Raw genomic sequence first — 27,267 nt, 5'->3', positions numbered from 1 at the left:
TTTATAAAAATTATTAATTCTTCAAATGTATTATCTGGTTTCACTTCAGTTAAAATTTTTTTTAACACCTGTAAATAGTGCTCACCACTGTAAAAAGAAGTAAAAAAAGGTTTAAAATCCCTTGTAGTATATTTAATGGGTTATCAATAGACGAAGTTTGATAACTCATTAGGTATGCTACGGGATCATGTTATGCTTTACAGTGGGGTAGGGTGTGACATCCTTCCATTGAGTTAGCACTTCCACTCTACTGTGACAACAATGGAGCAGTCATACAGGCTAAGGAACCTCGGTCTCACCAGAAATCTAAACACATAGAAAGGCGCTACCATATTTTCAGAGAGATAGTTGGGCGAGGTGATGTAGCCATGCAGAAAATAGCATCAGCTGAAAATCCAGCTGATCCATTCACTAAGCCAATGTTACAAGCTCAATTAGACTGTCATCTTGAGAAGATGGGTCTAAGATATTGTAATGAATGGCTCTAGTGCTAGTGGGAGATTATTTGTAGTATGCCCTAGGGCATATCATTTAGTATGTATTTTGTACATGTTTTATTAATAAAAAGGCATTTTCACTTTTTCGTTTACATAATATATTTATATGTAATAGAAAAGGTCCATTGATGTTTTGTTAGAAATTCTATTCTTAAGTTATTAAAAATATGAGTGACCGTATTTTTAGCACAAGGTATCATAAATTGGTGCACAATCGAGGATACTTCACAATAAGGACATGACTTATCCAGAAAGATTGTAATCATGTTTGTTCCTAAGTTATTTATATGAGATGTAAATAAGATGGAATGGTGAGTCTCATGCCATATAACAAATATGATAGTCCCTTATGCATGGTAAGTAGGCTGAACTAGTGACATTTATGACAAGCACATGGAGTTTACTCTTGTCAATGCATTGTCATAAATCATATCAGTGCATATAATCTTTAGACCTGAGATAGCACAATTATCTTGTATGTAGGTGGTTTGAGTTTGATACTACTTTTATACTTGTACTGTGTATGGGTATATGGCCATGTGTTGGCTCCTACTAGTTATATATGGAGGTAGGTGTTGATCAAGATGGAATCTGTTACCCTAAGTAGATAGGGATAAAATCCTCTATTCATTTAATTATTCTTGATGTTTCAAGTTCTTGGCTAGGACAGATAGATTTAATCAGAAAAGAGTTTCTGATGAGAAAATCTTTTTAATCAAGAATTGGAATTAAAAGAGTACATAATATTCATAGCAAATGGGGTTTGACATAAACCATGACTCCAGCTCGAATTGGAATTTTGTAACAGAAAGATTCTAGTGAATGGTAACATATGGTAAAAGGTTTATTTAAGGTATTCCTTATTACTGATTGGGTAGCCATCGCATTCTATGCTAGGTGTTAACTATGGTCTATGAGGTGCATAAAATGATTTAGAGAAATCATTTACGGTAAGAAAGAGTTCTGATGATATTAATAGTTAATATCATATCTCATTGCAAATTAGTAATGAGCCTAGTGAGTCACACACATACAAAGTAATCATTAAGTTAAATGTGATTAATTAAATAGGTTTAGTTTGCAATTAGATTGCAAAGTCCCTAGCATGGCTTGAATCCAAATCTAGGTTATTAGATGTATAGTATAAGTTAAATTTATATTTAAATATTTAAATATGAATTTAATCATGAGAAATTAATTAATTAATTTATATTTGATATAAATTGATTAGAAGAGGAGAAATAATTATTTTGGGTTGAGAACTCAAAATTGAAACACAAGGGTAATTTGGTCATTTCACAGGGTGACATGTGGCACCATGAGATAGTGACACATGACACTACATATAAGCTTGCCATTTGTCTTCCAATTATGTAAGATGATCAAAGTTAAGATTAAATCTAGCTTTGACACTTGGCATAATGTGATTGGGTTAAATTAAAATATGATGCAATCAGAAAATAACATGTGGCAAGGGTTTTAAGTGTTGACCTAGCTATATAAGAGAAAGGATGAAAGAACAAAAAATGCAATCTGATTTTATCAAAGAGGTGCCACCACCCTTGTTGTCTTCTTCATCTCTGCTTCTTCATCTCTCATAAATTCAAAGAGAATCGCCAACATTCTCTTGAATTAAAATGGCTAGAAATCGTTTCTAGTGTCATATATACATCTATAACATCTCTAAAGGCAAAACCTTAATTTCTAATTGATTGGAAAGGCTTGAGAAGCTGTTAAAGGGGCTGCCATTGGTGATCTTGGTGTGGACAAGCTAGAGGGACAACATTTGGGGTCCTAGGTGCTTTCTAAAGGTACCAAACACATCAATAGTGCATCAAAAGGTTAGTGCACATGTTCTTGTATTAATCTAGGGTTCTAATGAATTAATCTGTTAATTCTAAAATCTTAAATGGAAAATATAGATTCAAAAACATATTAAAAGTGTTTTAATATGCTATTGAACATTGAAATCAAATAAAAAAATAATGAATCTTGCATGATGCACGAGGCCCTAGATGAAAAATTTTGAATTCAATGATCTAAACTAATATTTTTCATGCTTTCGCTCCTTCAAGAGATGCAAGTTGGAACCAAGTAACTCCAAAAAAATCATTAATTTTGGTTGAAGCACCATTGGCCAAGTGGTAGTGTCCATGCGGTCATGTTGTGAATAAGGTGTTTAATAAAAATTTTATGGCTTTTTTTGATAATTAAAATGTTTATTCTAAGTCCCAACATAAGTGTAACATGTTTATGAATGAGATTCATGAGAAATAAATTTAATTTTAAATATTAGATATTTATAATTAAATTATGTGTTCAAGTGTTGGATGTGTTAAAATGGCTTGAAGGTTGATCATGGACTTTAGGAGACCAATGTGATTGATTTCTTATTGATTCTTATGGAATTGTAATAATGATTTTGTTATTTACAAAGGGTCATATCATAAAGTTGTTATGATTAATCTTAGGTTGTAAATTTATTTATTTGAGCTTGCATGCTCAATTCTTTTATATTTTTCACCTTGGTATGCCAAGGGTACATTATGTAATTGGTTTGATGGAATTTACAAGAAGAAATGGAGTTCAATTCATTAATGGAGATCAGTGGGAGTACAAAGCTTAAAGAGTTGAAGATTGTCAAGCAAAGCTTCAAATAGATGAATGATAACCTAGGATGCCCTTGAATCTAATCCTTGTGGCTAGGATTGGATTCCCATAGAATAGTCCATGATCATGCTTTTTAGAATACTATTGATGAATGTATGTATGTTCATGATTGTGTATGAGATATACATGAAAATGATTAATGTGCAAAGTGAGACCGAATAGTAATTATGTCAGCCAGGGAAATCTTCCAAACAAATGATTAAGTTGATAATGGTATAATTTTGGAAATTGCATTATGGCTCTCCACTAAGGCAATTTTTTAAGAAGTTTTAAACATTTACATTGTTGGCTATGGTTATATAGGAATGATGTATTTGGTTTAAGAGATCTTTTTGAAATAATTGTTAAGCATGAGATGTTGTAAGTATGTAAATACTTTAGTGATCAAGAATGGATGTACCTAAGGTCATTAAAGTTCAAATTCGCATGCTTGCTAACTTAGTGGGCTTAACTTAACTAATACAAGATAAATTAAGAATGGATGTACCTGAGGTTTTGAGCATTAAGGGCTAAATAATTGATTGAATCTCACATGAGATGTGATGAGTAAAGAGTTACTCACTTATGAATTGTTATTAATCCAAGACTAGATGTACTTAAGGATGATTGATAATTTATAAGAAATCAATCACTCACTAGAAATCCAACCCAACTAAGACTTCGGTTTCCTACTTTGAAAGAGTAGGATTTGCCAAATTAGTGGGAGGACCTATTTGATTAAAAGACCATAATTATTTTGGTAAGTTACATAATACAACATACTAATTTGAATTTTATCATTTTCTACAGTTTAATATGATAAAATGACCACACAAGCATCCAATGTTTTAGCTGGCATTCTCGGTAACAATAGGCTAACTGGTCCAAAGTTTTTTGATTGGTTAAGGAATTTGAAGATTGTCCTAAATTTAGAGTGTATTGGATATGTTCTAGATTTTAAAGTTCCTAGTTCTTTATTAAAAGGGGCCACACAAGAGGAATAGGACACTTTGGATAGATAGAAAGAACATAACATGCGAGCTAGGTGCTACATGTTGGCTTCTATAACCAATGAGTTACAGAAGCAACATGAAAAGATGCAATCTATATCTGAGATTCTCTATCACCTACAAGAGTTGTATGATGAACACAATAGAAATACTAGATATGAGATATCTAAACGGCTGTTTAGAATGAAGATGGCAAAGGGGATGGATATGGGAGCCCATGTACACAAGATGATTAAGCTCATTGAGCAGCTTGAGGCTCTTGATTTTATAATGGACTTCACATTACAGATGGATTTGATCCTACAATCTTTTCCTGAGTCATTTATGTCACACCCTACTCCCCCGTAAGATGTAACACGATCCCGTAGTACACCTAATGAATTACCGTACTTCGCCTACCGATAACCCATTAGATATACTACAAGGGATTTTAAAATAATTTTTGTAAAATTTAAATCATCGATTAAAATCTGGTGTTATAAAATTTTTTCAAAATTTTGGCAAAGTGCCGGCTGTGTTTTGAGAAAACAGTTCTTCAAACTTGAAAAGGAAAAACACTCCCAATATGTTTTCTCAAATACAACTCCAAGAAACTTCATTTCATCTCACAATTCAATCTCAATAATCAATCATTTCATTTTCAAACCAACCTCATCATAAAAGAAACATTTCATTGATTATAAGACTAAAAAATTAATATTACAAAACTATTCAGGTAAATGAAACATCAAATTTACATTTACAATAATTTACATTTAATTACATACCAAAATATTTTACAAGAGTTTTTATACAACTGCTCAAATAATTTACATACATATTATTACATGAATACATCAAAACCTGTGTACATGGGTATACCTGGAGCTAATATGAATGTCTCTTCAAAGATGCTTACTCAATTGCTCTATGCTCTTTTCACCTGCAACAGCATACAAAGCTATCGCTGAATGGTGAACTCAGTGGTGCACAACTATAATTTAAAACATAGTACAATATACCTTAACAAAAATTACAGCAATTAATTTGAAAATCTAGATACTCATCAAATTCCAAAAATCAAATTATTCATTGCCAATAACATAATCATTTGTATGAAAGGACTTTGATCATGAAATTCAATTTATTAAATCACAACCAAACATTTAAGGTAATTCCAACAAAATCAATTATACATAAATCATAATTGAAATCACAATTCTTTACTATTCAAACCATTCTTTATCTCAAAAGCCATTCTTTATTGTCGACACCATATTTTGGCTGATCCCCGGAATCAATAAACTTTGAAACCAATCCCTAGCACCAAGCCTCTCTTTGCCAGTTAATCACATCTCTTATCTCTCTGCAAAAGGAATCAAATTAGTACTAAGTCTCCATATCATTTAAATCCTATCCGATCTCTCGAATCAATTACCAAGTTTTTTGACTGGTCAATCACATTTCTGATCTCTCTTGTCAAACGAAATTGGACCAACATTAACTCTTCATGCCATCCGATTCTCCATTCATAAATGTTGTGGATAGCTATTCAATAAAGTTAAAGTTTTAATCCAGCTTAACGGTGCTTCCAATCTTAAGTGTTCAGATCAGGTTTCCAGTTTTAATAATCTTAAGTTCCGTTCAGTGTTTGTTCTCGGTTTAGGCCGATCTCATGTCTACAAAGTTTTACCGATCTCTCATATATAGGTTAATAATTGCTTTCAAGTTGTTCTAATATGTTCAGACAATCAGGCGCTCATGCAACTTAGATACTTTCCGATCTCATTTAGTCATTAAAAAAAAAGGGAGAATACATCATTTGAGCGATCTCTAGAGATCGGATTACATTAAAAGGAAGAATACATCATTTGGGCGATCTCTAGAGATAGGATTACATTAAAGGGGAAATTACATCATTTGGGCGATCTCTAGAGATCGGCAGTACATCATATCTAGCGAAGGCTTTTGTCAAAGCCTAGTCTCGTGGTTGAATCAAAAGATGTGTTTGATCAGGAGACCGGCCATCGACATCGGATAAATGTACAGCTCAGATGGGGGTGACTATGACTCTCATGAGGATAAGAGAGATCACCATCAATATTATCGCTTGGAACCGAGCCGCTGTCGGGACACCCAATGTGGTGAGAAGCCAAATGAACGTCGAAGGGCAGTCACCAAAGATCGGAGGGAAATTAGCAGTCTTCTCGCCCGAAATCGGTTCACCGATTGGATCGATTCGGGGTCAACGCAATCGATATTCTTGATTTGGATCGGTGAATTAGTCCGGTTCTCTCACTGTCATCAAATATGGCCATAATGATTTTCAGATCACCAGGTTCAAAAATTGTGAGTCGGTGAACAAGGTGAACAGTCGAGAAAAGATCAAAAGCAGCTATCATGGCCAGGATTGTTACCGGAGTAGTTAGAACAGGAAAAGTGAGAAAGAGGAGAAAATGGAATGCAGGAGGATTTACTGATAAGGGTATATATATAGAGAAGGTCTGAGCATTTATGGCTAGTGGAAAACGAAGTGGACGCCTCGGAAATTGAAAGAATAAATGCCTTGACTGAACCGACCCGGACAAAGGAGAAGACCGGAGTAGGAGAGGTCGGAAGAGGGGAGCCCAGCATGAGAGATCAGAAAAGGATCATGTTAGAAAGATCAGAAGGGAGGGGAGGTCAGAAAACAAAGAGAATAAGACAACTTCCGCTAACTGTCGTCATAATCAGAGTCGAGGTAGTTAAAGCATTACAGACGAAATCTCCACCGCACGTCTCAGAATCGCCCACATTACTGACAGGTGCCAGAGTATGTCATGACAGTGCTGTACATCCCAATCTCCACCATTGATCTTGCTTGTAAGGACAAGTCCAGAGCCCTTGGATCGAAGAACAAGATGACAAGACCGGCGCTCTTTATTCTCAGCCTTCGGATCGCCCTTGACAAGAAAATTCTGAGCCGTCAGATTAGAAAGGAGAAAGGACAAATATGCAAAAAAGGATCTTGGTCATTCGTTTTGATTCTCTTTAATTCCCAACCATCAGATCGTGTCCTTTAAAATCCAAACCTTCCATTTCCCTCAACGGGAATCCTGACCCTTCATTAGGAACATCCGTTCCCTATAAATACTTGCATGAAAATTGTTGAAGGGGAGGACGAAGAAAAGGGTGGTGATTATAGCGGAAAGGCTCTGAAAATTAATTCAGTTTTGCTACTCTTGTCACACCCTACCCCTCTGTAAGGCATAACATGATCCCGTAGTATACCTAATGAATTACCAACTCCGTCTACTGATAATCCATTAAATACACTACAAGGGATTTTAAAAACTTTTCTTACTTCTTTTACAGTGGTGAGCACTATTTACAGGTGTGAAAGACTTTGGTGAACTGAAGTGAAACAACTAACTCATTTGATTTATTTGGAATATCTGTAAAAATTTTGGCAAGGTGCCATTTGTATTTTGGACAAAACAGTTCTTCAGAAAACCTGTAAAAAGCACTTCAATATATTTTCAAATCTCAACTCCAACATTTTTATCAACACAACACATTTCTCAAGTCAAATCCACAGTGATTTTCAAAGAGAGAGATACAAAAATATAACACAATTTTTACAAGCCAAATAACTCATAATTATTTTATAACTTTACTGTACAACTTAAATTTACAACTGCTCAAAACCAAGAACAAAATATACATACAGTGAATATACATTCTGATACAAAATGCCACATGTGGTATACTCACTATACCCAAAAATCTCTCATTGGCGATACTAGCGAGCCTAACTGCTCTGTCTCTCTACTGCATAAAGAATAAAGCTATCGAGACAATGTCTCAGTGGTGCACAACATTAACCAAATACAAATTTTAAATCACAATTCATAAATCATATCAATAGTGGATACTTAAAACCATAGTTAAATTCAAGACAATAAATGTCAACAAGAATTTAAACTCCATTTGTTAATATCACAATAATTTTCAATAAGTCAGATCATGGTTGAATTCAATAGACAGTATATGTCAATAAGAGTTTAAATCAATTTCACAATCTCACAATACATAATAACACAATTCGATCAAATAATCAAGAATACGTGTTGCCAATCTATAACACAATTTAGGCCATGACACAATTTTTCCATATATGCCGTGGTTGTACACCACGACAAGACATGCTCACCCCAATAATCGAAATCAATGAGGGAGGAAGCTAGCTATATAATGAGAACTCATCCATACTCACCTCGGTGGGAAGTCAAACAGGAGGAACATAATCATACTCACCCTGACTAATAAGTCAAAGAGGAGGAATAATCACACTCACCCCATTAATGGAGGAGGAACATATTATCGATGTCATGCCAATTGTGAGTCAAAACAAATCCAAACATTATAATCAAATGATCCGTAAGAATCCAATAAATTACCAAAGATATAAATTCATTCACAAAATGGCACAACAATTCGAAATTCAATTCAATATACACAAAACCATTTACGATGCTTTTCAATCAATAAGTATCCATCAAATACCATTCAAACAATTTTTCACAGTTTCAAACCATTCACAATGTTTTTCAATCAATAAGTGTCCACCAAACACATTTCCACAATTTAAAACAATGATATGCAAATAGTCAATATTTATTTCCATTGAAAATAATTCAAAAGAAACAGTTGTTGTGCACAAACCTCTGATATTTGTCTCCTGGTCTTGACTCGATTTCTTTCCCTTTCTTGAGTCCTTGTTAATCGAAACACAATTTGAAGTGTTTCAGTACCAAATTAAACTGTCTCTATCGATGGGGTTTGGTAAATAATGCACTGAACTCAATTATTCACTTAATCACCTAATATACCGACCCTCATTGCGTTTTAGGTAAATTAGGTTTTAGTGTCGTTAATATGTCACATTCGATAGGGTTTTAGGTTTGGTATGTTTTACCAAAGTCATTTCCTTGCTTAGTGCACTTTAATGCAAATTGTTGGATTCCGGGATACTGGTTTGACCTAGCCGGACGGCCTAGTTCCCTCGGTTTTCGAGTCTCGGTCGAAACTACAAACATGTAGATCTAGGTCTTATTGCACGCGGGGAAAAATTTCAGGTCAATCCGAGTTAAGTAGACCAAGTTATGGTCATTATACTATTGCTGGTCAAATGGCATCAATTAGGTCATTTTTTTGGGTCAATTTGGTCAACTTTGGTTCGGCCAGTTTTTGGACCCGAACTTGTGCAAGTTGTTTGACTTGCTTATGGTCATTTCTGGGCTTTGGTGTCTTCATAAGACTTGTAGGTATGGGTCTTAACTATTCATGGTTAAAATTTCAGGTCAATTGGACCTGTTTTGAGTGAGTTATGGCCTAAAAACTCACTGCTGCCCAAATGGTCAGTTTTTAGGTCTCAAGTGTACCTAATCCGAATTGGTCATTTTTCACATCAACTTGTAAGCAGAATTTTGGTATGGTTTCTCAATGAAAGTTGGCACATTTTGTGCCTAGTTTCACCTCAAATTGGTCTCATACCAATTGAGGTTACACATTTCAGGTTATGGGCTAAAATGTACACTGCCCTCAATATGCATTTCACACCCCACTTCAAACACACATATACCTTGCAATTTGGTTCACTTCCCTACCAATCTGTTTTGGTACATTAACCACAGTATAATCTACTTTACATTAACATTATTTTGGGTAGATTACCATTACCCTCAACACACCAAATATAATTCACATTTACAATATCTCAATACCATTACATACACACCTAAACACCACTAATTCTCACATACACTTTACACAATAATTTCATACACATATCCTTCATTCCTTAATGCCACAATTCTGCCAACACTCCCCTCAATATACACCATTATTCAAGTGTCCACAAGCTGCCACAATTCATTCATCAACATCACATTGCCGTACCATATGCCAATTCCCATCAAAGTGCATCATTCACCATATATACATGCATTAAATCACTAGGTTACTAAATCACCATGATTAACATTATTTCTCATCAATTATATACACAAATACCTCATCAAAAACGTGACCCATGGCTGTCCAAAATGGCAACAACAATAACCCTTCAAACTCAAAATTTTCCTTCACCAAACCAATACCCATAACATGCATAAAAACTTTAACAAAGGATTTCTTAAAAATGCAAACTTACCTTTATTTGTAACTTGCTAAACCTTCACCAAACTTCTCAAAATTAGTATCAATATCTTCCTTGTGGTGTGTAGACCATTTTTCATGAAAGAACCTAAGAGAATGGAGTTGAAATGGAGAGAGGAATGAAGCTCAAAGAAAAACGTCAATGGAGTTTCAAGGTTTCTTCAATTCGGCCATTTGAGAGAATTTTGAGGAAGATGGAATTTCAGATGGTGAGTGGACCATATCAGCCATATTTCAATGATAAATTAATCCTATAGTGGTCCACTAACTAAAATTAAAACATATTATAAGTTAACTTTCAATTAATCCACATTTAACCCATTATTTCCACTATTTATTTTAGGTACCATCAAATTAATTTTTCATTTCATTTTCTAAGTGTAATACTATTTATTTTTAATGGACATTTAGGTCAAAAGACAATTCGGGATGTCAAATGACCATAATGCCTGCTCGTGGCTTTCCGATTTTTCAGAATAATCGTATTTTGTCCTGCTTTTTCGATTTCTCACTTTTCTTTGTACTAATTATTTAATTTTTTCTTTGATCTTTCTAATGATATTTACTCTTCAACAATGGTCTATTTAAGTCCTAAAAATGTTTCCTGTGGTTCCCGCTAGTCAACGGTCCACGCCGTGACTTCCCGGTGCGGTCACCCATCGCTAGGTTTCCCGGCTCACTTACTCGGTTACATTTCTTTGCTATGATTTTTCCTTTGTTTTTCTTTTCTTGTATTTCATTATTTTATGTCTCCTCACTCATATTGAAGTATGGTTCTAGGCATCCTAGCTGTCCGGACAACACTGGTCACCGGAGCAGTAGAACGCACTACCGAACTTAGGGGTGTTACAACTCTGCTATTTTTAAGCTAGAAAGAGCTTAGAAACCAGTTTTCTAAAGTATTTTCTTTAAAGAAGTGTTGGACACTGGAACTCCTGATTTTCAGTTTGTTCATTGCTCTGTGATACCCTTTCTTAAGTTTCAGTTCTGTTTTCACCACCTTTATACCCACTTTTATTTTCTGAGTTCAATCTCATTCATTATCATTCCGGTTCGATTATATACTAACTAGGCATTCGTCATTTCAAGGCAAGCATTAGTCCCCAGACTATTAGCCCGAAACTCTGCAACATTCGTGACTCCATAGTTAGTTCAATAGGTTCAACTTCCTGCAGTTGAGTGTTTGAACCGTTGCCTTATCCAGTGTTCTTCTTTATTTTCTTTTTACGCTCGTAATTTTCGTTAAAGTTTGTTTTATGTTAGAAGGTCCCACGTGGGTGGTTATTCTCTAGTTTATCTTTGATATCAGTTCATGTTATTTATTTGTTCTTGGTCTTTTATTATCTCCTAATAGAGGTGTTCTATTTACGGGTAATGTACAGGTAGTTTGATCAAACGTTGGTAACAGTGTCTTAACATAAGAGTTTTTTTTAAAATAAACGTTCGGATAATAAATCAGAGAGTTATGAAGTCGAACCACTAGACTAGCTCGAGAATATGACTGGGTAAAGGTGGGGGAGGTTGGAGTAAAATTGAGTTTCGGAATAGCAAATGAAATAGAGCAAATGTTGCCTGCCGAAAGGTATTGGAAGGCGATCACATAGGAGGTCGGTAAAATTCAGTCTGGTATCCTCTATCTAGTCATGAGGTACCAATGAGTTAAAAGAAGCCTTATTCAGGTCCCCGGCATCTTTGAATGCCAGAAGCCTTAGTCTTAGGCTCTTATGATGTGTAGATATAATCAGATTTCAAGAGGTCGGAAAAGTCCTTATCCGACTCCCATTCAAGTAAAAGAGATCGGAGGAGAGTTCTTATCCGATTCTCAGCCAAAATTTTAATAAATATTTAAAAGAGATCGGAGGAGAGTTCTTATCCGATTCTCAACCAAAATTTTAATAAATATTTAAAAGAGATTGGAGGAGAGTTCTTATCCGATTCTCGAATCAAATTTTACTAAATACACAGAAATCAGAGGAGAGTTCTTATCTGATTCTCATGACCAAATTTTAATAAACACGCAAAGTAATCCCACAAACAAAAACCACAACACAACACCAATTCACTAAGGTTGTCTCATTTACTTATGTATCAGGGTAATCCGAATTAGTGAAAAATCAAATATTCCCTTTTATCAAGAGGATTAGCATCTCCATTCGAACACCCCCCTAACTATCGATTTTAATTTATAAAAAGCATAAGGTTAAATATGCTCACCCTCATTGAGAGATGAGGTGGGGTGCCTAGCACCTTCCCCACCCGTTTACGGACCCCGAACCTAGAATCTCTGTTTTTGAAGTGGTTTCATTTTAATTTATTTTCACAAATGGTTTTCTTTAATTTCTCTCAAAATTAAAGTGGCGACTCCTCACTCTTTCCCACTTCGGTGAGTGTTCGTCCAGGCGACCGTAAAACACCTTTGCGACAGCTTGGCGGCTCCACTGGGGATGTCATTTTTCCTTCAACCCCGGCCCAGAGGTCCAAAAGCAGATTTAATTTTATGCTCCTATAAACTAGAATTATAGTTAGATGGGTTTAATTTACGAAATTCGAAAACCTTAATCTATTGGTGTTTGTTATTTCCGCTAACCGCTTTGTTTATTTTTGTTTTATATTCTACAACATTTTTCATCTTAAAAAACTCCCCCATATTGGGAAGAGGTAAAGGTGTCCCTTCACACACTGAACACTTACACGATGTCCTCACACACTCCAGCCCTATACCCGGGCTTTCTTACCCTTTTAGGAAAATAGGAGGGGGTCATGTAGTGGTACCCGTGGGTTTTACCCTGTTAGTATCCATGAAGGCTTCTGCTCAGATTGAATCGTTCTATTTACTGTGATACCCGTGGAACTTTCCCGACAGTATCATGGGGGATAGAATGGGGCTCTACTATTTACAGTAGGGGCAATTTGGGAACCTGCGGCTTTTAGAAAAATAAACCTTGAGCTAAACTATCACGATGGCTGGAAGCCGTAGCAAGCTACCTTATAAGATAGAACTATCCAATTAGGTAGCACCTAGCCGGTACTAGGACTCTCTTTATTTTAGGACAAAAGGGGCATACTTACTCTTACTCTATTCTGCTTGTGTTTTATTTTGTTCTTATTTTAGAGGGTAATCTTGAATCATACTATTAAAAAAACCTACACACTTTCCTACTTTGATAAATGTGTAGGTGTCACTCTGCCAATAATATAATTAAAGACTACCTGAATTTATCCTGTTAACAAGTTTTTCTCACAGGCATCACCAAATTAAGGTCTGTAAAAGGATAAGCATTATTTTTAACATGGCATCCTCGAGTCAGTCGGCAGAAGAAGTTCTTAGACTAGAACAGAATGCTAAACCATGGCCCGAACCGCCTCATAGTTCAGTGCCCTCACAAAGTGATACTAGCTTATTACCTCCATTGGACCTGAGCAAAGTTAAGGTCAGAATGAACAGTCTCGAGGGTCTATCTAATGGTTGGAGGTCATTTCCCGATCAAGTCAAGGCATAATTTGAGGAGAAATATGGGAGGATTGCAACCTTGATACGAGTCAAAGTCCAAGTCCCGGCATTAAAGGCCATGCTGTCAGTTTGGAATCCTAAGTATGGGGTGTTCTCTTTCAACGATATCGATACTGCTCCCACTATGGAAGAATATCAGGCATTGCTAGAAATTCCTTATGCAGCGTAGAATCGGATCTACCTACACCTTGAGCATAGGCAGACCTAGAAACGGTTCGCACATATGTTAGGAATTCCCCCAGAAGAAGCAAAGGCAAGAGAAACGGTCAAAGGAAACACGCATGGATGGTATTGGACTTACCTCAAGAAGTGGTTAGATCAATACATCCATAATGAACAATGGGAGCAAGCTTTATTAGCACTTGCTTTGGGGATTTATGGCTTGATATTATTCCCTGGGCCTCTAGGAATTATAACCTGCAACATTGTGGAAATATTCTGGACAGTAGAAAAACAGAAAGTCAACCCGGTACCGGCAATTCTTGTAGAGACTTTGTTGACCCTTACTTACTGCAGACAACAAGGCAAGGGATCCATTAAGTGCTGTTCTCAATTGTTGCACCTCTGGATCATCAGTCATATGTGTCCTGTGGAGACAAAAAGGTTAACATGGTATCTTGACCAGCCTCTCATCGAGAAGATGACCAGATTAGTAATCAGCCCAAAGGATGAGCCGCAGTGGTAAGAATGGATTTTGAGCTTCAATAGCCATGACTACTATTGGAGGAAATTGTGGACGTCGGGTCAATCCATTTTGGTCAGCACCGAGGGTAATCAATCAGTATCCCTAATCGGAGTGACTGGATACACAAGTTACACTCCAGCATTAGTAATGAGACAGTTCGGCTCAACACAATTCAGAATCTACATTGAAGAATACCACCGAGGTCATTTCTACCATGAGCTCAATGATGAGGAAGGATTGAAAATAGCTCGCAGATCCTGGGAAAAAATCACTATGATGGAAAGGTCGCCTAAAGGTCTAAGTGTCACGGGCAATTATCTTAAATGGAGGGTTGGCAGGGATCAAGGACACCTAACTACGGATCCAACCAAATTCGAAGGCAGCGACCTCTGTCAAGACATCTTTTCAAAAGAAGCTAGCACTCATTTGGCCGACTCCCTATAAAAGGCAAACACCGAAAACTCGCAATTACAAGAGCAAATAAAACAGTTAGAGGACCAACAGCAGATCCTCAAAAGAAAAGTGAGAAGGCTCATAGAGGCGAAGACCGAAAAGATAGGGTTTGAAGAGCAAGAAATACGATGGGAAAGGGAAAAGAGCTCTCTCCAGGCTACAGTGAAAGAAGCAGAAGTACAGAATAGCAAGCTTTAGGAGAAAATGAAATATTAGGAGATACTCATGGAAGAGTATAAACAAGAAAGCAAAAAGAAGAAGCTTGAACTGAAGGAGCAGGCACAGCTTATCAACGATATTCTGAAAGAATGTGCTAAAGAAAGAAAGGAAAAAGAAAGACAAGCCGCTCTCTATCAAGAGCTAAAAGAGAATGTTAACCAGCTGGAGAGAATGATAGCACCAGGGAAACAAGAACTCTTACCTGAATCCGAATATGCCCTGAAAATGTTCGACCTCGCTGACATAAGAAGAAAGGCTCTATGAATATCTCAGGAAGTGTCATTACATTATAAAGAACCTTCCTGAGCCTAGGCCAATGTAAAGTATGCCATGTATGAATTATTCAATTAATGGAACAACTTTGGGCCATTGTTTAGCAAAATTGTGAATGAATAGTATGACTCCCGTAGGAACTCTCTCGCTAGGGTTATGCGAAAAATTGGATGAGCCATATGGACAAGTACCATAAATGCGCATTCAATCCAGTCATTCACCATCGGACTATCGAACGATGCTATGATAAAACTGATGCAATTATTCTTCTGCAGATTTCACTCTTGGCTTTTAGATGCCACTGTATCCTTTGTCCACACCAGGACCCTTTTAATTTTTAATTCAAAATTCATTGAAAATTTTCCTTTTTTTTACTTCCTGCAGAAAATCAATATTGCTTTAAACAAAACAAGCCTGACCAGACATGCAGTTCAACCCCAGACGAGTGTACTTAACAAGATCACGAACAAGATGGCTAATAGAAGACCAGGAACAAGTCCAGAACCTACAAGGACAGGTTTCCGAATTGAAAGACCAAGTCTCGGAGCTCATGAGACTAATGAGGGAAATGTCCCATAATAAGCCTACTTCAGAGCCTAACTTACCACTACCTCCTCCACCTCCTACAACGATTGATTCTCATCATGCTTCAACCTCTTTCACCTTTCAGCCATCGATCTCGGATCCGACAATCACCGTCAATTCGGCTCCACTGAATAATGACCCACCTTTCTCCTATTATCCGGCTCTTTCGAATACCGAACCATACCCTTCAGTCCTGATCCCTCCAATTCATTCCACCCCTCATTTCCCAACTGGGGGAGTATCTCTTGCAGTGGGAGGAGAAAATAAGAAGAGAGAAAATGAGAAGCTATCCGCTTTAGAAGAGAGACTAAGAGCAATAGAGGGACTGAACATGTATGGTTCAGTTGATGTGGTGGGGCCGCCTAAGTTCAAGGTCCCGGACTTCGACAAATACACTGGGAATTCAGACCCTCGCATTCACTTGGCCACTTATATTGCCAAAATGTCCACCCTGGCAGAGGACGATCGACTCCTAGTTCACTTCTTTCATGAGAGTCTCTCCGGGGCCGCCCTGAGATGGTGTATTTAGTTGGACAGGAGCAAATTGCGCTCCTGGAAAGATTTAGCAGATGCTTTCCTGAAGCAATACAAGTTCAACTGCGACGTGGCCCCTACAATGAGAGATCTCCAAAACTTAGTGCAGAGGGACAGGGAAAGCTTCAAAGAATATGCCCAGAGATGGAGAGAGAAAGCGGCAGAAGTATATCCTCCGATTACTGATAACGAGCTTTACTCCCTGTTAATTGAGACATTAAAGGCTCCATACTTCAATCTGATGATTGGAAACACTTCCAATAGTTTCTCGGACATCATCCAAGATGGTGAGAGAATAGAAGTCAACTTAAGAATGGGACGACTGCAGGAGTTGACTGAGAACCCTGCCAAGAAAAATGCCAGCTTTGGCAAAAAGAAGGAGGGTGATGTGCATTCAATCACCCGGCAGAACAATCACTCCCCACTTCCTTAGAATAACTACTGGGCATATCCTCCCCCTCATAGCCAAACCATTGCAAACATTCCACCCCCTTTCCCAAATTATCCTCACCCACGCCCACAGTATCCACCATCGACAAACTACCAACCCAGACCACCTCCTCCACCTACTCAACCCAAACCACCTCAAAATAATCCGAGACCACCAAGAAATCCTGATCCACCTCTTCCCTTGCCACTTAGCGAAATATACCGATACCTTATCGGTATAAACCAAATAATGCCAATTCCCCTTGACCCAATTCAGCGGCCGTGCCCTAGGTGGTATGATGCCACTGCTGGGTGTGAGTATCATGGAGGGGCACAGGGACACTCGACTGACAATTGCGGGGCACTCAGAGGGAGAGTGCATGCCCTAATCAGGAATGGGTGGTTGAAGATTGAAGGGAATGGTTCCCTCCCCAATGTTACCTCAAACCCATTGCCCAATCATGGTACGGGCAACGGTGTGAACATGATAGAGTTAGAAGGAGAAGGGTCAACCCGGAGGTAGATGAACTGATTCCTCACTTTGAGGAAATTTTTAGAATGGCAGTGAAGGAAGGTTACCTCTACCCTCAAGCACCAGAACCTGAGGATAAGGCGGAATGCCCCTATCATGGAAGGGTAGTTAACCACGAGCTGCAAAATTGTGAAGAATTTAAGCAAGAGGTTCAGAAATTACTGTCCCTCAAAGTCTTAAGATGCCAAACGAGGTCAAAGATGGAGGGGGGAGTAAACACAGCCTGATTCGGCCAAAATGCCTCCACCTCTAAACACAGAATCACCTTTTCAGCCCCAGCTTCGTCATCACCAGTAATAATTATCCGAACCCCGCCTTAGCTGCCCATCACAAACACCCATGCCGTACTTTGGAACTATAATTTCCAAGTCTTCACTCAAGGAGCATCAAGCAGTACACCGGCTCCTAGACTTGCCTCACCTTCAGTACCTTCTAAACCGTGCTTCGCTCCTCACGAGCACTTCAAGATGACCTACACAGGACCTTCTGATAATACTACTCCTCAATCTAACCCTCAGCCAGTCACTATCACAAAGTTCTCCTCACATGAGCAAGAAGTTGAGTTTATAACCAGAAGTGGGAGGTGTTACAGGAATGAAGAAAAGGAAAAGAAGAGAGGGAAAGCAAAAATGGGAGAGCCACAGGAAAATACGGAAGAAGAGGCTGAGAAAGCGGAGAAGGAAGAACCTGCCAGTCCAAAAGAATAGGAGGAACTATTGCTTCAAATAATGAAGCAAAGTGAGTACGATGTGGTGGAACAGTTAAGGAAGACGCCTGCTCGAATTTCACTATTGTCCCTAATTCTGACCTCAGAGGTGCACCGTTAAGCCCTACAGAAAATTCTGGATCAGGCCTTCGTGAACCCTGACATCACACCGGAGCAGTTCGAGAAGATAGTAGGACAAATTTAGGCATCCAGTTTTGTCACTTTCTCAGAAGAAGAGATAGACCCTGCAGGCTTAGCGCACACTAAGGCCCTACATGTGACAGTTAAGTGTAAAGGTTGTATAGTGGCCAAGGTCCTTATTGATAATGGATCCATGCTCAATGTACTGCCTAATGCCACCTTGGTTAGGCTGCCGATTGACAGTTCAAATATACATCAAAGTGCTATGGTGGTAAGAGCCTTTGACGGTACAAGAAGAGAAGTGCTGGGAGACATTGACTTGCCCCTCCAAATTGGCGCATGCACCTTCAACGTCACATTCCAAGTGATGAACATCAAACCTGCGTACACTATGTTGCTGGGGAGGCCTTGGATCCATTCAGCGAATGCCGTTCCTTCGACTTTGCACCAAAAAATCAAATACATTATGGACGACAAAATTATCACCGTGAAAGGGGAGGAAGCCATGCTGGTTACCAAGCCGCAATCACTTCCTTATGTGAAAGCTGTGAGGAGTTATTGGAAAGCTCTTTCCAGGCTCTCGAATTACAAGAAACCATCTCAAGAAATGAAGGGGCTATGGCTATGGTAGCCAAGGTGATGTTGAGGAATGGGTATGAAGAGGGTAAGGGGTTAGGCGCCGCATTGCAAGGGATTGTTGAACCTATACCGGCTATCCAGAAGGTTGGCCATTGCGGTTTGGGTTATGAGGAAGACGCCCTCATGGATGGACGATTCTAGATGAGGAGTATGCTTCAGGATCAAAGGTTTGATCAGAAAATCAAAAAATGAAAGTAGTCCCGAAAATCACAGAGGTCTTCACCAAGCCGGTTATTGAAAACCTGGCGGAAATCGAAGAATCACCCGATGAACCATCCATTGACATCATCCATCTCGATTCCTTGTATGAAGCTCTAGTCTCGCCAATGGCTGAAGGGCAAGAACTAGACAACTGGACAGCAGAGGACATCCCTGTACTCAATTTCGAGTAAAGTATCTTTGGTTATCTACACTTGATCATTTTGTCCATGGTGGCAAGTGTAATACTGTAAATGGACCCTTTTCTTATGATATAAATATTAATGAATTAATAGCGCATTTTATATCCAATTCTCTTTTTCTTTCCTTTTTGAAATCCATTCTTATAATATATTCCATTTTCGTTTCTTTAGGACCATTCATCAATTAACACCTAATAATTCAATAGACTCAGAAATTCCTCTGGTTAATTTTGAAATCCCCATAACTGCCATTACTTCAAGTGATTCTGAGGTGGAACTCACAAAAGAAAGGGATGAAAGAGATGAACCTTCCCTAGTGCCTTGTGGGGACGAAACGCACACCGTAAACTTAGGCATGGAAGAAGTAAAAAGGGAACTTAAGGTTATGGAGAGTGAAGAATTAGAAGATATGATCAGTTTGCTCAAAGAATTCCTGGATGTATTTTCATGGAGCTATGACGATATGACTGGCTTAGACCCTCATATAGTGACGCACAAAATTCCCTTAATTCTCGGGGCAATCCCAATAAAGCAGAAACTAAGAAGAATGAACCCTGACACACTGCTCAAAGTCAGGGATGAAGTCAAAAAGCAGTATGATGCTGGGTTTCTAGAAGTGGTCAAATTTCCCCAATGGATAGCTAACGTTGTCCCCGTGATGAAAAAGGACGGGAGAGTCAGGGTGTGCATTGATTACAGGGATCTTAATAAGGCAAGCTTGAAAGGTGATTTCCCTCTCCCTCACATAGATGTGTTAGTAGACAATGCTGCGGGATTGGGCAGGTGTTCGTGTATCGATGGGGCATCTGGGTACAACCAAATCCCAATGGATGAGGAAGACAAGGAAAAAACTGCTTTTATCACTCAATGGGGGGTATTTTGTTACCGGGTCATGCCTTTTGGGCTAAAGAATGCTAGCGCCACCTACCAGCGTGCTATGGTCACATTATTCCACGATATGATGCATAAAGAAGTGGAGGTATACGTGGATGATATGATCATCAAGTCCAGGGGAGGAGAAAGCCATGTGCAGGTGATGAGGAAAGTATTCGAGAGACTCAGGAAATATCAGTTGAAACTAAAACTTGCCAAATGCATATTCGGAGCTAGATCTGGGAAATTGTTAGGATTCATAGTGAGTGAGAAGGGAATAGAAATAGATCCAGACAAAGTTCTAGCTATTCAAGAGATGCCATCCCCAAAAACAGAAAGGGAGGTGCGCAGTTTCCTGGGGAAGTTGAACTACATCTCGAGATTTATTTGTAACCTCACTGCAAAAGCCGAGCCAATTTTTAGACTACTCCGAAAGAACAACACTACTCGATGGGATTCAGTCTATCAAGAGGCTTTCGAGAAAATCAAGCAGTACCTGTCAAACCCACCAATATTGGTTCCGTCGGTGGTAGGAAGGCCGCTGATTCTGTATATGGCAGTCTAACAAAGCTCAATGGAATGTGTTTTGGGGCAACATGATGATACCAGCCAAAAAGAGAGGGCCATCTACTACTTGAGTAAGAAGTTCAATGATTACGAGTCGAGATACTATTTCCTAGAGAAAACTTGTTGCGCGTTAGCCTGGACAGCAAATCGCCTCAAACACTACATGTTGAATCATAAGACATGGCTCATCTCCAGGATGGATCCTATTAAGTATGTATTCGAAAGCCCATTCGTGCCAGGGAGGATAGCCAAATGGCAGGTCATACTCTACCAATATGACATTGTCTTAACGACCCAGAAAGCAGTGAAAGGTAGCGTGATCGCTGATCTCCTAGCAGAAAACCCTATCCAGGATTATGAAGCTCTGGATTTTGAGTTCCTTGATGAGCATATTAACGAAGTAGACGGTGGAGAAAAAGAGCTAGCTAATGTATGGGAAATGTATTTCGACGGAGCTGTCAATTTGTCCAGTAGTGGAATCGGAGCTGTATTGGTATCCCAGGATGGGAAACACTTCCCGATAGCTATCAAGTTGAGATTTGACTGCACCAACAACGTCGCAGAATATGAAGCTTGTGTGATGGGTCTACAGGCTGCCATCGAAATGAAAGTCAGGAAGTTAGATGTATATGGAGACTCAGCCCTGATCATTTATCAAGTCAAGGGAGAATGGCAAACTAAGGATCCGAAGTTAATCCCATATCAGAAGTACTTACTGGAGCTGATTAAGAAATTTGAAGAAATCTCTTTCACTCACCTTGGTTGAGACAAGAATCAATTTGAAGATGCCTTAGCCACCCTAGCTGTTATGGCTCAAATGGAAGAAGGACAGACGACTCAGGTATTAAAGATTAAAGCAAGGAGTGAGCCGGCATACTGCTTCATGATCGAGGAAGAACCTGATGGTAAACCTTAGTATCATGACATCTTGCTTTACATCAGAACCAGAGAATTCCCCTCAGGGGCGAGCAAAAACGAAAAGAGGATGATTCGGAGATTAGCATTGGGATACTTCCCCAGTGGAGAAATTCTATACAAAAGGAGCTCCAAAGGCGAATTGTTGAGATGTGTGGATGCAAAAGAAGCGAAGAGGATCCTTTTCGAGACTCATGAGGGAAATTGTGCAACCCATGCCAATGGGCATATGATGGCTAAGCAAATCATGAGACGGGGATATTTTTGGACTACCATGGAAAAGGATTGCGTCGAGTATTTCCGAAAGTGCCATAAGTGTCAAATCTATGCGGATCCGATAAATGTTCCGCCTCACCAATTGTTCAACCTCGTCTCACCATGGCCTTTCGCAATGTGGGGCATCGATGTGATTGGTCCCATCAACCCTAAGGCATCCAATGGGCATAGATTTATCCTGGTGGCTATCGATTATTTCTCTAAATGGGTCGAAGCGACATTGTAACACCCTAGGCAAATCCCACATCGACAAAACACGGGAGAGATGCTGATTCATAAGATGGAGGTTCCTAACCCCTATTGAAGCGTTTTAAAACCGTGAGGGTTTTGGCCCAGAGCGGACAATATCACTAGTGGGCCGGGCCATTACATTTGTGGTATCAGAGCCGCTCCGCGTGCAACCTTGAGCGATGGTGGGGCAAACCTCAGCAAGGACGCTGAGTCCCATAAGGGGGGTGGATTGTAACACCCTAGGCAAATCCCACATCGACAAAACATGGGAGAGATGCTGGGTTCATAAGATGGAGGTTCCTAACCCCTATTGACGCGTTTTAAAACCATGAGGGCTTCAGTCCAGAGCGGACAATATTACTAGTGGGCCGGGCCATTACAGACATCATATGCTCACATTACGCAGAACACATTTCTCGAATTCCTCAGAAATAATATTATCTGCCAGTATGGCCTCCCCAATGAAATCGTCACTGACAACTCCAAGAATTTGAATGGTCCGAAGATCCAAAGATTATGTGATCAATACAAAATCCGACATCTCAATTCATCACCATACCATCCCCAGATGAACGGAGTAGTGGAAGCTACAAACAAAAATCTCAAGAGAATAATCCGGAAAATGACAGTCACTTATAAGAATTGGCATGATATGCTTCCCTACGCCCTTCACGCATACCGGACTTCTGTAAGGACATCAACTGGGGCAACCCCATACTCACTGGTTTATGGGATGGAAGCTGTACTACCTAATGAGGTAGAAATTCCTTCTCTAAGAATTCTGAAAGAATCAGGGATTGATGAGTCGGAATGGATCCAGTCAAGGTTGGGCCAATTAAATTTGCTAGATGAGAAAAGGCTAGCAGCGGCATGTTATGGGCAGTTATACCAAAGAAGAATGGCCAGGGCATTTAACAAAGGTGTTCGCCCACGTGGATTTCAACCAGGGGACCTAGTCCTGAAGAAGCTGCTTCCGAATCAAAATGATCCCCGGGGTAAATGGTCACCAACCTATGAGGGACCCTATGTGGTTAAAAAAGCATTTTCTGGTGGGGCCTTGATCTTGACCCATATGGACGGTGAAGAATTTCCAAGACCTGTGAATGCCAACACCGTCAAAAGATACTATGCCTAAAAAAAAAAAAAAAAAGGAGAGTAGGGGTGAAAACCCGAAAGGGCGCTCCTAGCAAAATGTGCTAAAGAAGGCGAAAACCCTGGAAGGGCGCTTTCTGTAAAATGAGTGAGGGATGAAAACCCGAAAGGGCGTTTTGAAAGAGCAAGCCTAAAAAAAAAAAAAAAAAAAATCTAGGGGTGAAAACCCGAAAGGGCATCCCAAGAACCAAAAAAGGAGAAATAAGGAAGGGGGCATAAAACCGAGGATGGAAATAAACCGTCAAGGCATGAATCTTCATTAACAGAATACTCGAAATAATGGCAGTTAAGAGACTTCAAAGCTAACTACAAGGAATATGTAAGATCTATCCTTGTACCCTTTTTCTTTGAAACTATACCTTTGTTTCTTAAAGCCTTAATAAAGTCATTCTTTCACTTCAATCTATCTTCTTCACATTTTAATTTGTCTTTTTGTTTTATCTTTCTCATATACTCACATTCTAATACTGTTTTCTCTGCTCTATTAATCTATTAAAGTTTTGCCATAAGATTAGGATTTGAATATTGATAACCTCATGTACTTTACTATGAGATTTGCAGGGAATGCCCCCCCCCCCCCAAAAAAAAAAAAAAAAAAACACTAGAAGTGAAAACCTGGAAGGGCGCTTCTAGTCAGATGGACAAAAGGGAAAGTGAAAACCCGCAAGGGCACTTTTCGCAAAATAAGGAAGTCAAGGGCAGAAGGGGAACTGTGGGAAGTAAGTAACCAAGGACGATGGGTTAAGTCTTGCAAGTCATCCTCCATTAATCGTCTATCTTCGCAATTCTGTTAAGTACACTTCGTCGTGGAGGAACTTCTCGTGTCGAGATTAGACTTGCTTTGTAAGTTGATTTTAATTTTCAGCATTTAAATTTCCAATTAATCAACCTCTAGTTCCTTGATCTAAGTTGATTTTAATTTTCAAGCATTTTAAATTTCCTGTTAATCAACCTCTGGTTCCTTGATCTAAGTTGATTTTAATTTTTTAGCATTTAAATTTCTTGTTAATCAACCTCTGGTTCCTTGATCTAAGTTGATTTTAATTTTTCAGCATTTAAATTTCCTGTTAATCAACCTCTGGTTCCTTGATCTAAGTTGATTTCAATTTTTCAGCATTTAAATTTCCTGTTAATCAACCTCTGGTTCCTTGATCTAAGTTGATTTTAATTTTCAAGCATTTTAAATTTCCTGTTAATCAACCTCTGGTTCCTTGATCTAAGTTGATTTTAATTTTTCAGCATTTAAATTTCCTATTAATCAACCTCTGGTTCCTTGATCTAAGTTGATTTTAATTTTTCAGCATTTAAATTTCCTGTTAATCAACCTTTGGGTCCTTGATCTAAGTTGATTTTAATCTGTTAATCAACCTCTGGTTCCTTGATCTAAGTTGATTTTAATTTTTCAGCATTTAAATTTCCTGTTAATCAACCTCTCGTTCCTTGATCTAAGTTGATTTTAATTTTCAGCATTTAAATTTCCTGTTAATCAACCTCTGGTTCCTTGATCTAAGTTGATTTTAATTTTCAAGCATTTTAAATTTCCTGTTAATCAACTTCTGGTTTCTTGATCTAAGTTGGTTTTAATTTTCCAGCATTAAATTCCCTGTTTATCAACCTCTAGTTCCTTGATCTAAGTTGACTTTAATTTTTCAACATTTTAAATTTCTTGTTATCAACCTCTGGTTCCTTGATCCAAGTTGATTTTAATTTTCTAGCATTTTAAATTCCTGTTACCAATCTCTAGGTCGCTAACCTAAGTGGGCTTTAGTTTTGAGTCTCAACATTTCAATACCCAATCGCCTAAAATAGGGGTCTGAATCTTTACATAATTCCTACACGGGAAAATTTTTCCCTTTAATAGAAATTATGTAAAGAGGGGCAGCTGTTGACACCATATTTTGGCCGATCCCCGGAGTCAATAAACTTTGAAATCGATCCCCAGCACCAAGCCTCTCTTTTCCAGTTAATCACATTTCCGATCTCTCTGCAAAAGGAATCAAATTAGTACTAAGTCTCCATATCATTTAAATCCTATCCGATCTCTCGAATCAATTACCAAGTTTTTTGGCCGGTCAATCACATTTCCGATCTCTCTTGTCAAATGAAATTGGACCAACATTAACTCTTCATGCCATCCGATTCTCCATTCATAAATATTGTGGATAGCTGTTCAATAAAGTTAAAGTTTTAATCCAGCTTAATGGTGCTTCCGATCTTAAGTGTTCAGATCAGGTTTCCAGTTTTAATAATCTTAAGTTCCGTTCAGTGTTTGTTCTCAGTTTAGGCCGATCTCATGTCTACAAAGTTTTACCGATCTCTCATACATAGGTTAATAATTGCTTTCAAGTTGTTCTAATATGTTCAGACAATCAGGCGCTCATGCAACTTAGATACTTTCCGATCTCATTCAGTCATTAAAAAAAAAGGGAGAATACATCATTTGAGTGATCTCTAGAGATCGGATTACATTAAAAGGAAGAATACATCATTTGGGCGATCTTTAGAGATCGGATTACATTAAAGGGGAAATTACATCATTTGGACGATCTCTAGAGATCGGTAGTACATCCTATCTAGCGAAGGCCTATGTCAAAGTCTAGTCTCGTGGCTGAATCAAAAGATGTGTTTGATCAGGAGACCGGACATTGACATCGGATAGATGTACAGCTCATATGGGGTGACTATGACTCTCATGAGGATAAGAGAGATCACCATCAATATTATTGCTCGGAACTGTGCCGCTGTCGGGACACCCAATGTGGTGAGAAGCCAAATGAACTTCGAAGGGTAGTCACCAAAGATCGGAGGGAAATTAGCAGTCTTCTCACCCGAAATCGGTTCATCGGTCGATCGATTCGGGGTCAACGCAATCGATATTCTCGATCTGGATCGGTGAATTAGTTCGGTTCTCTCACTGTCATCAAATATAGCCATAATGATTTTCTGATCACCAGGGTCGAAAATTGTCAATCGGTGAACAAGGTGAACAGCTGGGAAAAGATCAAAAGCAGCTATCATGGTCGGGATTGTTACCGGAGCAGTTAGAACAGGAAAAGTGAGAAAGAGGAGAAAATGGAATGCGGGAGGATTTACTGATGAGGGTATATATATAGAGAAGGTCTGAGCATTTATGGCTAGCAGAAAATGAAGCAGACGCCTGGGAAATTGAAAGAATAAATGCCTTGACTGAACCGACCCAGACAAAGGAGAAGACCGGAGTAGGAGAGGTCGGAAGAGGGGAGCCCAGCATGAGAGATCGGAAAAGGATCGTGTTAGAAAGATCGGAAGGGAGGGGAGGTTAGAAAACAAAGAGAATAAGACAACTTTCACTAACTGTCGTCATAATCAGAGCCGAGGCAGTTAAAGCGTTGCAGACGAAATCTCCACCGCATGCCACAGAATCGCCCACATTATTGACAGGTGCCACAGTATGTCATGACAGTGCTGTACATCCCAATCTCCACCGTTGATCTTGCTTGTAAGGACAAGTCCAGAGCCCTTGGGTCAAAGAACAAGACGATAAGACCGGCGCCCTTTATTCTCAGCCTTCAGATCGCTCTTGACAAGAAAATTCTGAGCCGTCAGATTAGAAAGGAGAAAGGATAAATATGCAGAAAAGGATCTTGGTCGTTCGTTTTGATTCTCTTTAATTCCCAACCATCAGATCGTGTCCTTTAAAATCCAAACCTTACATTTCCCTCAAAGGGAATCCTGACCCTTCATTAGGAACATCCGTTCCCTATAAATACTTGCATGAAAATTGTTGAAGGGGAGGACGAAGAAAAGGGTGGTGATTATAGTGGAAAGGCTCT

At 38.8% G+C, this 27,267-nt stretch overlaps 1 protein-coding gene across 1 annotated transcript in view; it reads left to right on the top strand.

Annotated features, from left to right (window-relative positions):
• The first annotated feature begins 4,180 nt into the window (after positions 1–4,180).
• The window catches only part of LOC131172954 (uncharacterized), a 32,872-nt gene continuing 9,785 nt past the window's right edge, over positions 4,181–27,267 (top strand). The window contains exon 1 of the mRNA XM_058134589.1: positions 4,181–4,411. Within this exon, the coding sequence (XP_057990572.1) occupies positions 4,181–4,411 (231 nt within the window). The remainder of the gene's footprint in view (positions 4,412–27,267) is intronic.

The sequence above is a fragment of the Hevea brasiliensis genome, chromosome 14 (assembly GCF_030052815.1).
Source record: "Hevea brasiliensis isolate MT/VB/25A 57/8 chromosome 14, ASM3005281v1, whole genome shotgun sequence".
In the NCBI taxonomy this organism is placed as follows: Eukaryota; Viridiplantae; Streptophyta; class Magnoliopsida; order Malpighiales; family Euphorbiaceae; genus Hevea; species Hevea brasiliensis.
Note: the sequence above shows the minus strand (reverse complement) of the source record. Positions and strands in the feature narration are given on the sequence as shown.